The sequence below is a fragment of the Callithrix jacchus genome, chromosome 10 (genome assembly GCF_049354715.1).
Source record: "Callithrix jacchus isolate 240 chromosome 10, calJac240_pri, whole genome shotgun sequence".
In the NCBI taxonomy this organism is placed as follows: domain Eukaryota; kingdom Metazoa; phylum Chordata; class Mammalia; order Primates; family Cebidae; genus Callithrix; species Callithrix jacchus.
The window spans coordinates 84,548,990-84,564,794 of NC_133511.1; the positions used below are offsets into that span (position 1 = coordinate 84,548,990).

A 15,805-nucleotide genomic window follows, 5' to 3' on the forward strand; every position below is an offset into this window, starting at 1 on the left:
GAGGAATTTGAGATGCAGTGAGTTATGGTTGCACCACTATACTCCAGCTTGGGCAACAGAGTGAGACTTTATCTCAAAACAAAACAAACAAAAAAACTTCCTTAACCTATACATTCTTTTAGAGTTAGTCAAAAAGAAGTATTCAATCATGTTCTCATATTTTGAAAACCATCATACAAATTATATAATACTTTTAACTGCTGTAATGCTTTTCACTGAAAAATGATTGAATACTTTTAACTGAAAAATAAAGGAAGAAGAAATGCTAATTTAACATCTCCCAAAAGTAGAAAAATAGCATGAATATGCTTAATAGCCTAATACCTAGGTTTGGGAACTGTCTCTTTTTTTTTTAACTTTTCATTTTGAAATAACTTCAGACTTATAGAAAAGTTACAAAAATAGGCCGGGTGCGGTGGCTCAAGCCTGTAATCCCAGCACTTTGGGAAGCTGAGACGGGTGGATCACGAGGTCGAGAGATCGAGACCATCCTGGTCAACTTGGTGAAACCCCGTCTCTACTAAAAATACAAAAAATTAGCTGGGCATGGTGGCGCGTGCCTGTAATCCCAGGAGGCGGTGTTGCGGTGAGCCGAGATCGCGTCATTGCACTCCAGCCTGGGTAACAAGAGTGAAACTCCGTCTCAAAAAAAAAAAAAAAAAGAAAAGTTACAAAAATAGTACATATACTCTTCGCCCAGATTACTCAAACGTTAACATTTTATCACATTTGCTTGTTTAGTTTCTCTCTAGTTTTTCCAAACAAACTGAACAAGTAAACTGCAAACATGATGTGCTTTTACCCCAAGTACTTTAGTGTATATCTCCTAAAAGAAAAAGACATTCTCCTACATAGCTATTATCAAAGCAGAAAATTAACACTGTTAAAATACTATCTAGTCTGGTACTATTTTCTTTCAGTGTAACTGGTTAAGCCACCTTGATGAAATTCATGAGCCTTTCTGAGCTTCAGTGTCATCGGTAACACAATGTGAATAATAAATTCCAAATGGTTGTTATGAGCAATAAATGAGCTAATGAATGCAAACTAAACACTGTGAGTGTAAAACAGATGTTTATTATTATTCTTACGAATACTTAGAACTACGCTCACTTAAAAAGTGCTTATTTTTTCAGAGTCTATGTTTCACTATTCATAAAGTAAAAAGATGAAGCCATTAGGGCAAAGAATTCAAATACCTTTGGGGACCAAGCAGATAACATCAAATGTGTAAAGCTGCCAAGTATAAGAAAACTGGGAGAGATGGTTATTGTGGCAAATTGGAAAGAGCATGCCTACAGGCATCCAAATTCATATTAATAACAAAACAAAACCAACTGTGCTCAAACAAATTCTGTAGGCCTAACACAGCCCTCTGAATCTCTTGGGGAAATTGCAATCTCTGGCCTAGATGACCTTTAGATTCCTTCTAGCTCCAAAGTTCTATATAATTATGCTACATAATTATAATTCCAAATGCATGTGGAATTTAAAAGTACTTCAGTACTTTTAAATAGGGCAATTTAAATAATGTAATGTCTTTTTAAGACTAGTTTTAAGGCTGGGCACTGAGGCTCACATCTATAATCCCATCACTTTGGCAGGCTGAGGCGGGACGATGCCTTGATCCCAGGAGTTCAATTGCAGCCTGGGCAACATAGAGAGATCCTGTCTGTATAAAAAATTTAAAAAATTAGCGGGACATGGTGGACCATGATTGTAGTCCCAGCTACTCAGAAGGCTGAGGTGGGAAAATCACTTGAGCCCAGGAATTTGAGGTTGCAGCGAGCTATGACTGTGCTTCTGCACTTCAGTGTAGGTGACACAGCATGACCCTATCTCAAAAAAAGAGACTAGTTTTAGTTTATAACAAAGAGGCTCAGCACACTAAATTAAAATCAGTACTGTCTAAACTAAAATTAAGCACAACCTTCACTAGACTGTAAGACTATCCCAGCTGGACGTGATGGCTCACGTCTGTAATCCCAGCACTTTGGGAGGCTGAAGCAGGTGGATCACGAGATCAGGAGTTCAAGACCAGCCTGGCCAAGATGGTGAAACCCTGTCTCTACTAAAAAAAAAAAAAAAAAAAAAAAAAAATTAGCCGAGTGTGGTGGCATGGCAGTTGTGATTCCAGCTACTCGGGTGGCTGAGTCAGGGGAATTGCTTGAACTCAGGAGGCGGAGGTTGCAGTGAGCTGAGATCACACAGCTGGGCGACAGAGCTAGACTCTGTCTCAAAAAAAAAAAAAAAAAAAAAGACTATCCCTGAGCATTTACTAAACAAAATTATTAAAAGAGAGAAGAAATAGGATACATGAATTCCTGCAACATGGCACAGATGTCCAAATACTGTTTGAGGATAGTTTTGTTTTGTTTAAAGAAGGATGTAATAATGAATGAAGGAGATAAACAGACAATTCAAAAAGGAAGAAACATGACTGATAAGTAAATGAAAATGATTTCAATTTCTCAACTAACTAGGTAACTGAAAATTAAGAGTACGATCCATTTTTGTCCTTCCAACTGACAAATTTTTATTATGCCCCATTCATCACATTTAACTAGAAATCTTATTTAAATCATCAGGTAATGCAAATAACATAAATGTTCGTAAGGTAAAATGTCAACTCCTACTACTGATAATCTGAAGTGTGTCCTTTGTTTTTCTTTCTTTTTTCTTCTTTTCAAATGCTTTCTATATAAAAAAATATAGAAAAACCATAAAACAAAGTGAAATACATCCACAATAACACACTTTTTAATGAGCTGTCTAATAAAATAAGAAGTAATAATCCTAAGGCATTTTTTTTTTTGAGATGGAGTTTCCCTCTTGTTACCCAGACTGGAGTGCAATGGCGCGATCTCGGCTCACCGCAACCTCTGCCTCCTGGGTGCAGGCAACTCTGCCTCAGCCTCCTGAGTAGCTGGGATTACAGGCACGCGCCACCGTGACCAGCTAATTTTTGTATTTTTAGTAGAGACGGAGTTTCACCTTGTTGACCAGGATGGTCTTGATCTCTTGACCTCGTGATCCACTTACCTCGGCCTCCCCAAGTGCTGGGATTACAGGCGTGAGCCACCGCGCCCAGCACCCTAAGGCATTCTTTACTCCAACCACACTCCCAACATACTCCTGTTCTCCAGCCCTATTAGCTTTCTGGTTACATACAAACATATTATAAATTATCCTTTTACAAAATTTTTAATTATTTACAAAAATGAGAGAATACTATACATCTGTCTAAACCAATGTATAGAGATAGGCAAAGGTTTGTTTTAAGGATAATAACTTCTATTAGACAAAAGGTACTGTAAAATAGGTACTATCCTACACTGATTTCTACTGATTATAGAAATGTATCATTTTGTCTACCTTTTTGGAGGCCGATTTGGTAATATATAAGAAAATCTTAAAAATACTGAAAACCTATGATCCAATAATTCTATTCCAAGAGACTTATCATTAGGAAACTATGAAAGATACATTAGATATACGTAAACATTTTCACTTGAAGATGTTCATCATTAAATGTCTTATAATAGGGCGATTTGTAAATACAATAAGTAATATCCTTACACTGGATCATCAGGCAACCATTAAAAACCACATATTTTTAAAACAGTTTAACATGGAGAAATGCTCAGTCTAATGGTCAATGAAAAATGCAGAATACAAAATTATGTAACATGAGGATATAAAACAAATACTACAGTTATATAGACCAATGTGGATGAATTTTTAAAACTTGATATTGGTTAAAACAAAGCATGTCAACAGGGCATGGTGGCTCACACCTGTAATCCCAGAACTTTGGGAGGTTGAGGCAGGTGGATAACACCTGAGGTCAGGAGTTTGAGACCAGACTAGTCAACATGGTGAAACCATGTCTCTACTAAAAATACAAAAAATTAGCTGGGTGTGGTGGCGCACACCTATAATCCCAGCTACTCGGGAGGCCGAGGCAGGAGAATCACCTGAACCTGGGAGGTGGAGGTTGCAGTGAGCTGAGATCACACCACTGCTCTCCAGCCTGGGCGACAGAGCAAGACTATGTCTTAGAAAAAAACCAAAAAGAAAGCATGTCATAAAAATTTCACACAGTATGATTCAACTTATATGAAAGTCCAAAACAGGCAAAACTATAAATATATATATATATGTAAATAATGCCCCAATCACTTGCTAGTAACTCTTCCTGTACTTTCTCAAGTGGGAAATGACTATTAAAAGACAGAGCAAACAACAGTTGGCTTCAAAACCTGGACGGAACAGCTTTGTATAGGCAGTTTTCACCAGGGTTCTGGGACTTGGGTAACCCTAGAGAGCTCGATTTCAAATTACTTCCAAAGACCACATGAAGAATATCATTGAAAGAAAATGCACTTATTATACTTATTTGTACCAGCAGAATCAATGATAAATATTCCAAGAAAAAAGCTTTCTGAAGAAAACCCAAACTGATCTTACATGGCTCCAGTTTTGGAGATAGGGCAAATATATTCGGCCTTGAGCATCCACGTGTTTTCCGACTGAGATTCCCATATTTGCAGTTGGCTTCAAGAAGCAAATAGGGGGAGCAAAAGGGTGAGAATCCAAAATCCAGAAACGAATTGGTATGTTATATGTATTTCCTATTTAAAACAAAAGAAACATATCTTCAAATGATAATGAAACACACACATTATGTTTATAATATAGCTAGGTAGCATTTTTTTTTTGAGATGGAGTCCCACTCTGTCGCCAGGTTGGAGTGCAGTGGCGCAATCTTGGCTAACTGCAACCTCCGCCTCCTGGGTTCAAGTGATTCTCGTGCCTCAGCCTCCCGAGTAGGTGGGATTACAGGCATACGCCACCACATCTGGCTAGTTTTTGTATTTTTAGTAGAGATGGGGTTTCACCATGTTGGCCAGGATGGTCTCAATCTCCTGACCTCGTGATCTGCCTGCCTTGGCCTCCCAAAGATTACAGGTGTGAGTCACTGCACCTGGCGGCTAGGTGGCATTTTAAGAAATGACTAGGCTAGGTGAAGTGGCTAAAGCCTGTAATCCCAGCACTTTGGGAAGCCAAGATGAGCAAATCACGTAAGCCTAGGAGTTTGAGACCAGCCTGGGCAACATGGAGAAACCCTGCTCTATAAAAAATTTTAAAATTAGCTGGGTATGGTGGCACACATCTATAATCACAGCTACTGGGGAGGCTGAGGTAGGCAGATGACTTGAGCCTAGGAGGTCAAGTTTGCAGTGAGCCATGATTGTACCACTACACTCCTGCCTGGGTGACAGAGTGAGACCCTGTCTAAAAAAAAAAAAAAGAAAGAAAAATGAATAGTCTAGTCAGGTTTACATATAAAGGATTAATGTAAAGTAAGGCCTATTTCCCATATTTGATCCATACTCACATTGGAAATACGTTCCTATTAGAGCACTGGTATAACACTTAAGTAAGTTTAATTAAAACAATGGCCAAGTCATCCACCTGTCTCTACAAAAAAAAAAAAAAAAAGAAAAATCAAATTTTCAAAAACTTTTAGTCATATAGTTGGAGTGCCAGCCCAAATCCTTGATGGAGCCACTTCCTGCATTAATCACTACACATTAAAGAAAAGGAAGGATATGTCTACTGAAGGTAGGGTGTAGTGGCTCACGCCTGTAAATGTCAGCATTTTGGGAGGCCAAGGCAGGCAGATCACTTGAGGTCAGGGGTTCGAGACCAGCCTGACCAACATGGTGAAACCCCGTCTCTACTAAAAATACAAAAAATTAGCCAGGCGTAGTGGTGAGCACTTGTAATCCCAGGTACTTGGGTGGGAGGCTGAGGCACGAGAATCACTTGAACCCAGGAGGTGGAGGTTGCAGTGAGCTGAGATTGTGCCACTGCACCCCAGCCAGAGTGACAGAGTGAGGCACTCTCTCAAAAAAAAAGTCTACTGAAGGCATTCCCCTGGTTGATCAAGAATCTGCTGCCTGCCCAAAGTAATTTACAGAATCAATGCTATCCCCATCAGGCTACCATTGACTTTCTTCACAGAACTGGAAAAAACCACCATGAACTTCATATGGAACCAAAAGAGAGCCTGCATAGCCAAGTCAATTCTAAGCAAAAAGAACACAGTGGGAGGCATCATACTACCGGACTTCAAACTGTACTACAAGGCTACAGTAATCAAAACAGCATGGTACTGGTACCAAAACAGATATAGACCAATGGAACAAAACAGAGGCATCGGAGGCAACACAACGTATCTACAACCATACAATCTTTGATAAACCTGACAAAAATAAGCAATGGGGAAAGGATTCCCTGTTTAATAAATGGTGTTGGGAAAACTGGCTAGCCATGTGCAGAAAACAGAAACTGGACCCATTCCTGACACCTTACACTAAAATCCAGATGGATTAAAGACTTAAACATAAGACCTGATACCATAAGAACCTTAGAAGAAAATCTAGGCAAAACCATCCAGGACATAAGAGTAGGTAAGGACTTCATGACCAAAACACCAAAAGCATTGGCAACAAAAGCCAAAATAGACAAATGGGACCTAATCAAACTCCACAGCTTCTGCACGGCAAAAGAAACAGTCATGGGCCGGGTGCAATGGCTCAAGCCTGTAATCCCAGCACTTTGGGAGGCCGAGGCGGGTGGATCACGAGGTCAAGAGTTCGAGACCATCCTGGTCAACATGGTGAAACCCCGTCTCTACTAAAAATACAAAAAATTAGCTGGGCATGGTGGCGCGTGCCTGTAATCCCAGCTATTCAGGAGGCTGAGGCGGGAGAATTGCCTGAACCCAGGAGGCGGAGGCTGCGGTGAGCCGAGATCGTGCCATTGCACTCCAGCCTGGTTAACAACAGCGAAACTCCGTCTCAAAAAAAAAAAAAAAAAAAAAAAGAAACAGTCACTAGAGTGAATCAGCAACCAACAGAATGGGAAAAAAATTTTGCAGTTTACCCATCTGACAAAGGGCTGATATCCAGAACTTATAAAGAACTCAAACAGATCTACAGGAAGAAAACAAGCCCATTCAAAAATGGGCAAAGGATATGAACAGACACTTTACAAAAGAAGACATACATGAGGGCAACAAACATTTGAAATAATGCTCATCATCACTGGTCATTAGAGAGATGCAAATCAAAACCACATTGAGATACCATCTCACGCCAGTTAGAATGGTGATCATTAAGAAATCTGGAGACAACAGATACTGGAGAGGATGTGGAGAAACAGGAACACTTTTACACTGTTGGTGGGGGTGTAAATTAGTTCAATCATTGTGGAAGACAGTGTGGCGATTCCTCAAGGCCTTAGAAATAGAAATTCCATTTGACCCAGCAATCCCATTACTGGGCATATATCCAAAGGACTATAAATCGTTCTACTATAAGAACACATGCACATGAATGTTCACTGTAGCACTGTTTACGATAGCAAAGACCTGGAACCAACCCAAATGCCCATCGATGATAGACTGGACTGGGAATATACACCATGGAATATTATGCAGCAATCAAAAATGATGAGTTCGTGTAGGGACATGGATGAATCTGGAGAACATCATTCTCAGCAAACTGACACAAGAACAGAAAATGAAATACTGCATATTCTCACTTATAGACGGGTGATGAAAAATGAGGACACATGGACACAGGGAAGGGAGTAATACACACTGGGGTCTATTGGGGGGAATAAGGGAGGGACAGCAGTTGGGGGGAGCAGGGGAGGGATAGCCTGGGGAGAAAAGCCAAATGTGGGTGCAGGGGAGGAAGGCAGCAAAACACACTGCCATGTGTGTACCTATGCAACTATCTTGCATGTTCTGCACATGTACCCCAAAACCTAAAATGCCATTTAAAAAAAAAAAAAAAAAAAAAAAAAAGAAATAATGGAGAGGGCAATAAAATGGAAATTCAGAGACAAAAAAAAAAAAAAAAAAGAATCTGCTGCCTCCAATGCCCCTCCACAGCCGTATTCATGCATTTTAACAGCCCATGACTGGCAAAGCACCTGGTGACTCAGATTCCTGTGTCTAAAAAAGATTCCACCACTGGTATTCGCTGGTCTCTTCTTCCTTCTCCCTTTCCCATCAGCAAATACCTTGACTCCTACCCTGCACATCTAGATTTTAGTAATTCAGCACTGAAGAGTCTGAACTCCTAATACAAAGTCCTCAAATATAAAGGAATTAGAAGAATGTAACTTAACTTTGGATGTAAACAAAGTTTAGATAGGTGTGATCTTAAGATGATACATTGGGATGCCAAAATGGGAAGACAGCTTGAGTCCAGGAGTACAAAAGACCAGCCTGGACAACATATCAAGACCCTGGTGTGGTAGCGTACATCTGTAGTACTAGCTACTCAGGAGGCTGAGGCCAGAAGAGTATCTGAGCCCAGGAATTTGAGGTTACAATTAGCTATGATCATATCACTGTACTCTAGCCTAGGCAACAGAGCAACACTCTCTCACCTAAAAGAAAAAAAAGATTATCTACATCTCTAAAAAAATGACTGTATGAAGTATAATTATTACTTAACACAATGTTGGCTGAATAAGAAATAACACCAAAAATTTCTACAGGTATACATAAGGTAATATTAACAGAAATTTCATGTAGATTGGAGGTTAGATATAGGCTTAACCTCATCTCTTCCCAAATGTTTAAATGCTTTTTCATCATAAGCATGTATAATCATTACACTAATAAGACTAGTTAACTAAAAGAGAGTAATAAAGGCAGACAAATAATAATGGCCACATTTATTGAGCATTTACTATATGCCAGGCATTATGCCAAGAGCTTTACTTACTCTAACTCATTTAAGCCTTACAACTCTGAGGTGGGCTCTAGTATTGGCCCAGTTTACAGATGAGAAAGATAATATACATTCCGATCTTCTGATCAGTAGGAAATAACTAGTGTGCATTCACATTAAGTTGATATAATTCAAAGCAAAGGAAAAGAAAAGTGTAATGCAGGAAAACAAGTTGGGGAGGGGCACCTAAGGAAGACCCTATCGTAAGAATCAATGACATAACTCAATGACTACAGGACAGGCTTACTGACATTGGGCGGGACTTTACCAATGGTATTAAGACAACCTTTCTGCCCTCATGTTACCTCCCTACTCTGTATTAGAAACTGAAATGCTACTAAGCAGTAATTCATTTAAATTCACAACTTCCTCTGTTAATATGCAACTACCCTTCAAAACACTGGGCTGGGTAAGAATTGGCCTTTATCTCTCAGAACGAATCACTTTAATCAGTTTCCTTCCCTCTTCCTCTCCTTTCCTCCTTTCCCTAATACCCTTCTCTTACCTTTCTTTTCAACATCTAACCAAGATAAATTCAGAATACAACCTAAGGGGAACAGGTCTGAGTAAAATTCTCTACGCAGCCAGGAATGTCTGAAAACTTGCCTGGGAAGAGCAAGGAAAGAAGAGAAAAATCAACTCTATGCCGGTTCTGCCTATCTCACTCTGCAATCTCTGCATGGAGCCCACGGCTAGCTGCTTTCATACCCATCCATTCTCCTATGCATAAAAACAAAATGAATTACTACACATTTCCTGAGTGCCTACTATTGCAAAAGGAGATATCATGGTGGGACATACACAGAAGCAGAACAAAGCATGAGTGCATCTCCAGCAGCAAGTCATTGCTGGGGGCGAAGAATGGGGGAATTAAGAGGGCCTGTGATAATCCAGGAGCTATCATAAAGAAGCACATACTGTGAAAGAAGTTCTCCCAAATGCAGCTTCCTAGTGTTTTTTGGGCAATGTATTCTCATTGTACAATGCTGAACTCTTTAAGAGATAGCAAGTTACGCTGTTCTCTCCCTATTTGGCTTCCAGATCTTTCTCAGCCCTCTTTTCAGTGTATCTATTTGGCTTCCAGATCTTTCTCAGCCCTCTTTTCAGTGTATCTTCTGACATGCCCCAGTAAGCCAGTTATTCCTAAGCCCTTCAGTCAATAATCAAACTAACTCAACTATTCAACAAATACCAAATAAGCAAATGTACTATAAGCACATCACTGTATATTAGTGATTTTGGATGTTATTCTTCCCAGTATTATTTGCATTTCAAAAGAACAGCGAACTTTTTTTTTATTTTTGAGACTGAGGCTTACTCTGTCACCCAGGCTGGAGTGCAGTAGCATGATGTCAGCTTACTGCGACCTCTGCCTTCCAGGTTCAAGAGATTTTCCTGCCTCAGCCTTCTGAGTAGCTGGGATTACAGGCGCATGCTATGAGGCCTGGCTAATTTTTGTATTTTTAGTAGAGATGGGGTTTCACCATGTGGGCCAGGCTGGTCTCGAACTTCTGACCTCAAGTGATCTGCCCATCTTGGCCCCCTAAAGTGCTGGGATTACAGGCATGAGCCACCACATCCAGCAAGAACAGTGAATTTCTAATGGTGAAATTTCAGGCACCGTTTCAGAGAAATATTTGGAACCAAAGATTCATTGGTATTCTTAAAATCATACTATACATAAGCAACCTCTTGCAATTCTTATCCGAAAGGTTAGTCCTTGTTGAACACAAGAGAAGTAGGTCTGGACAAATGGGAAGAGTTAAGTATAAGAAAAGTCAGTGATTTTTTTTTCCTTTATTTTTGGGCAAACACTTAGCTATTTTAAACTGTTAGGTCACTCTAAAATGTGTTCCTTTCTTTGAGCTTTAATGACCTCTGTGTTGCAAAATTTTCCTATTGGACTTTGAGTTTCAGGCTAACACTAGCTATGTGATCTTAGGTAAATCAGACAAGGCTAAGATTCAGTTTCAACTATGGAGTGGAGATAATGCATATCACACAGAGAGGAAAGAAGGGGAACAAAATATAGAAATAATGAAGAAAAAGGTGCGAGCCCTACACTTTGCTATGGAAAACAGAGATGAATCTCCCCAAGGGCAGGCCTATGTCCATTTTGCTTTCCTTCGTATCCTGGAACCTACCAGAGTAGGGGGCACATAGTTGACAATAAGTAACTGTTGAACTGAACTTAACTTGCTGACATTAATATAGGCCTTCCTTGACTGGAACAGATCCAGTAAGGTTCTGCATAGGTCATGTATCTGCAAGAATACTTTGGGAATGTTATAGCATAAAAAAATGTCAGTTATCAAACGAACTCCTCTTTTAGAAAACTCCCATATTTTCTCAACTTCCACACTTACCCTGATAGATCACAGGAATAGTGCCGGCAAAATTCAGCAGGTTTTTCTGGGAACTATCTTTAAAAACTGGAAGAAAAAAGCCCCAAAATGTGCAATCAGAAATAGAAAGAACTGTAGTAAAGTATGTATGTATGCACAGGTGTGTGCTCATAAGTACACACACAAATACACACACAACGTCTAAACATAATCTAGGAATAGGTAAATCTCTCAACAAGAGGAAATGACTAGATGATGTTTACTTAGAAAGCAGTGAGGTAGCTGAAAGAATACAGGACTTTGATACTGAAACCCCAAGTTCTGGGGCCATCTTCCCTGCTTAGACGAATGTGACTTTTGGTGACCTTAATCATCTTTGATCCTCAGTTTCATCATCTATAAAATAAAGATAATACGACTGCCTTACATAGTTCTCATAAGGATCAAATGAGAGAATGAGAAAACTCTTAATAAGTACTATGGGCCAGGTGCAGTGGCTCACGCCTGTAATCCCAGCACTTTGGGAGGCCAAGGCAGGTAGATCACAAGGTCAGGAGTTCAAGACCAGCCTGGCCAAGATGGTGAAACCCCATCTCTACTAAAAATACAAAAATTAGCCAGATGTGGTGAAAGGCGCCCGTAATCTAAGCTACTCAGGAGGCTGAGGCCAGGAGAATCACCTGAACCCGGGAGGCAGAGGTTGCAGTGGCAAGCCAAGCAGCTGAGATTATAGGTGCCTGCTACCATACTTGACTAATTTTTGTATTTTTAGTAGTGAGCCGAGATCATGCCACTGCACGCCAGCCTAGGTGACAGAGAAAGACTCCATCTTAAAAAAAAAAAAAAAAAAGAAAGAAAGATAATAAAGTAAAAGCTTCCTTAGATAACCAGATTCTTACTATTAATTGAACAGGATAACTAAAACTTTGTTAATAATTTAGAATTGGGGGGTGGGGGGGCGGCCCTGGAATAGGGGCTGTGGCGGTATGCGGGGACCCACCTGCGGTGGCTGAGGAGAAACTGCTAAAGTTCTTGGGGAAGCAAAGTAGAATTTTTAATAAGAACAAAATGGATGGAGAGGAGAAAACCTATGGTGGCTGTGAAGGCCCTGATGCCATGTATGTCAAATTGATATCATCTGATGACCATGAATTTATTGTAAAAAGAGAACATGCATTAACATCAGGCACAATAAAAGCCATGTTGAGTGGCCCAAGTCAATTTGCTGAGAATGAAACCAATGAGGTCAATTTTAGAGAGATACCTTCACATGTGCTATCAAAAGTATGCATGTATTTTACGCTACACTAACAGCTCCACTGAGATTCCTGAATTCCCAGTTGCACCTGAAATTGCACTAGCACTGCTGATGGCTGCGAACTTCCTAGATTGTTAAATAAAATAAATTATAATAAACTGTTAACTCTTTTCAGTATTTAATACCTGTAGTTCAGTTAGTAATTTTTTCTTATATAGCATGTTGCCTGTATGCAGCTGAACTGTATAAAGTTCAGAAGCAGATTATCTTCTTTTTTTCATTTTCTGCATGGCAATCAAAGTTGAAATTCGTTTGCTACATCAACAAAGTAAGGACATTTTCACAAACTGAGAAATAAACAATATGCCAGTTCGTAGGTGGTTTTGCCTTATCCTTTGAATGTGACTTAAAATCAGCAATGATGATATAGTAAATACTGAAATTTAGGCATAAATGAACACATTCTACAGGGAAATAATGGGGCTAAGTAGTTTTGTGCTTTTTTTAAAGAAATCTATTCTGATCTTACAGCCGCTGTTAGCATTTACTAGAGTTATGCAAATAATTGCATTATAAACATGTTTATAACTTAGACAAAACATTGATTTTATAACTCTCCAAGTATGAGTTGAAATTTCTTATGTCTTTTGATAAACTGCAGTATTCTTAAAAATAATAATAATTTAGAATCAACCATATATATGATAGGCAGAATAAAGGTCCTCCAAAGATGTCTATATCCAACCCTTGGAACCCGTGATATGTCACCTCACTTGGCAAAGGGACTTCAGAGACATGATTAAAGACTGTGATCACTTGACTAGCCTTTAAAAAAAATTAAGGAGTCTGAGATGAAGACCCATCCCCTGTGCTACTGGGATGGGTCTAATCTAATCACATTGGTCCTTAAAAGCAGAGAATCTCTCCCAGCTGTGGTCAGAGGGCAATTTTCCTATAGAAGAATGGCTAGAGACATCCAGCACTGCTGGCTTTGAAGATGGAGAAAGCAGACCAAGAGCCTAGAAATGTGGGTGACCTCTAGAAACTGAAACTCAAGGAAACAGATTATCCCTCAGAGCCTCCAGAGACAAAGGCAGCTGACACCTAGATTTTAGCCAAGTCAAACTCCAGTTGAGCTTCTAAGCTACAGAAATGTGTGTTGGACTTCTTGCCTACAGGATTGTAACATAGTAAATGTGTGCTTTTTAAAGCCACTAAGTTTGTGGTAGTTTGTTACAGCAGCAATAGAAAACTAACACAAGATATATTGTATTAATTTAAGCTTTCTCAGAAATTGCAGGTCACAAAGTATAGCTGAAAATCAGAAGATAAAAGAGAAAATGAGAAACTACAATTTTGCAGCTCTTTAGGGCCAAAAATTAGTAGTTCCAATAATGCAGCATTTAAATTAGAAAACATGATTCTTACCATAGGTGTCCATGGAATATTTGAAATGCGGGAAAAACATATTTACATTCTTTAGTTCTTCCACAGTTAGGTCCCTGAACTTGTACTGAAAAGAGAAAAATAAGCATGGAGTAAGAATAAAGCTCTGAGCAAAAGAACAATTGCAGTTAACATTTAACTGACAATTTACCATGTGCTAGGCCCTGGGCTCTGAGCTTTACGAATATGTATAGTATTTAATTTTTTTTAAAACCAAAAACCCTACAACATAGGGAGGGCTTTACAATTGCTCTACAGAAGCAGGAGAAGAAATGAAAGCTAGCGGATCAAAGTAACTTGCTGAGTCAGATAGCAAGTTAAATAGTGAAGTCAGAGCTCAAATCCAGGACCAGGGTCTTGAATGTCTAAATCAAACTGCCTCCAAATATCTCCAGAAGGCTTAAGAGATGAGGCAGAATCAATCACCCCTCTTACCACTGTTCAAGATCCAACTGTCTTTTTGGCATAGCTCATTCACTTGAGATACCTCAACTTCCCCTCCCACCTTCCTGGCACTGCATCCTGGGTTTCAATTGGAAAACAAAAGCACACAAGGTTTTACAGTCAGGTGTGTAACTGTCTCTTCATTTATCCACATGTCTTCTCAGAGATACTAACTTGGTTGTCTTGTGAACAAAATCATTTAAATTCTTTAAGCCTATTTTCTCACCTGCAAAAATTAATAATATTTATCTCTTACACTAGCGGTTAGTTTTAAATGAAAGAAAAGAAGTATATTAAGAGTTTACCATTCTGAAAATGGACTTGAGAAAACAATTCCTTTTACAATGGCATCAAAAAGAATAAAATATTTAAGAATAAATTTTGCTGGGTGGGGCGGCGGGTGCCTGTAGTCCCAGCTACTCAGGAGGCTGAGGCTGGAGGATCGCTTGAGTCCAGGAGTTCTGGGCTGTAGTGTGCTATGCCGATGGGGTGTCTGCACAAAGTTTGGCATCAATATGGTGACCTCCCGGGAGCGGGGGACCACCAGGTTGCCTAAGGAGGGGTGAACCGGCCCAGGTCAGAAACGGAGCAGGTCAAAACTCCCGTGCTGATCAGGAATAAATTTAACAAGGTACCAAACTTAGACTCTGAAAACTGTATAACATTGTTGAGAAAAATAAAATAGACCAAAGTAAATGGAAAGCATCCCTTGTTTATGGATTTGAAGACAGTGTTGTTAAGATGGCAACATTCCTCAACAGACTCAACATAATCCCTATCAAAATCCCAGCTGGCGTGTGTGCGTGTGTGTGTGTGTGTGCGCGCGCACGCAAAAATCTGCAGATTCTAAAATTCAGATGGAAATTCAAGGGACCAAGAATAACCAAAACAATCAGGAAAAAGAACAAAACAGCTGGTGAATTCATACTATAATCAAAAGACAGGCTATAATCAAAAGGAGAAAATAACAAGTTTTGGAGAGGATGTAAAGAAATCAGAACTCTCACACATACACCACTGCCAGTGGTAAAATGATGCAGCTGCTTTGGGAAACACCCTGGTAGTTCTCCAAAAGATTAAACACAGAGTCAGCGTTACCACATGACTGAGCCATTCCATTTCTAGGTATACACCCAAGAAAAATGAAAACAGGTATCTATACAAAAACTTGTACACAATTGTTCATAGCAGCATTTTTTTTCTTTTTTTTTGAGACAGAGTTTCGCTCTTGTTACCCAGGCTGAAGTGCAATGGCATGATCTCAGCTCACCACAACCTCCGCCTCCTGGGTTCAGGCAATTCTCCTACCTCAGCCTCCCGAGTAGCTGGGACTACAGGCGCGCGCCATCATGCCCAGCTAATTTTTGTATTTTTAGTAGAGACGGTGTTTTACCATGTTGACCAGGATGGTCTCAATCTCTTGACCTTGTAATCCACCCACCTCCGCCTCCCAAAGTGCTGGGATTATAGGCTGGAGCCACCTCGCCCAGTCA

General features: G+C 39.7%; 1 protein-coding gene and 1 pseudogene across 25 annotated transcripts in view; one reads left to right on the forward strand and one right to left on the reverse strand.

Annotated features, from left to right (window-relative positions):
* UEVLD (UEV and lactate/malate dehyrogenase domains) overlaps window positions 1-15,805 on the reverse strand; it is a 65,755-nt gene that overhangs the window by 43,236 nt on the left and 6,714 nt on the right. For 19 of the 25 annotated variants that reach the window (XR_013523350.1, XR_013523349.1, XR_013523352.1 and 16 more), the window contains 3 exons: window positions 13,851-13,935; window positions 11,186-11,251; window positions 4,471-4,634 (listed from right to left, as the gene is read on the reverse strand). Coding sequence is in view for 18 of the 25 variants with exons in the window: in XM_078340732.1 (XP_078196858.1) it covers window positions 4,471-4,634; window positions 11,186-11,251; window positions 13,851-13,935 (315 nt within the window). In the remaining 7 variants the exon portion in view is untranslated. The remainder of the gene's footprint in view (window positions 1-4,470; window positions 4,635-11,185; window positions 11,252-13,850; window positions 13,936-15,805) is intronic. The other 6 variants (XM_035265974.3, XM_078340730.1, XM_078340731.1 and 3 more) reach the window with 2 other exon arrangements.
* On the forward strand, window positions 12,110-12,580 carry LOC100406385 (elongin-C pseudogene; annotated as a pseudogene).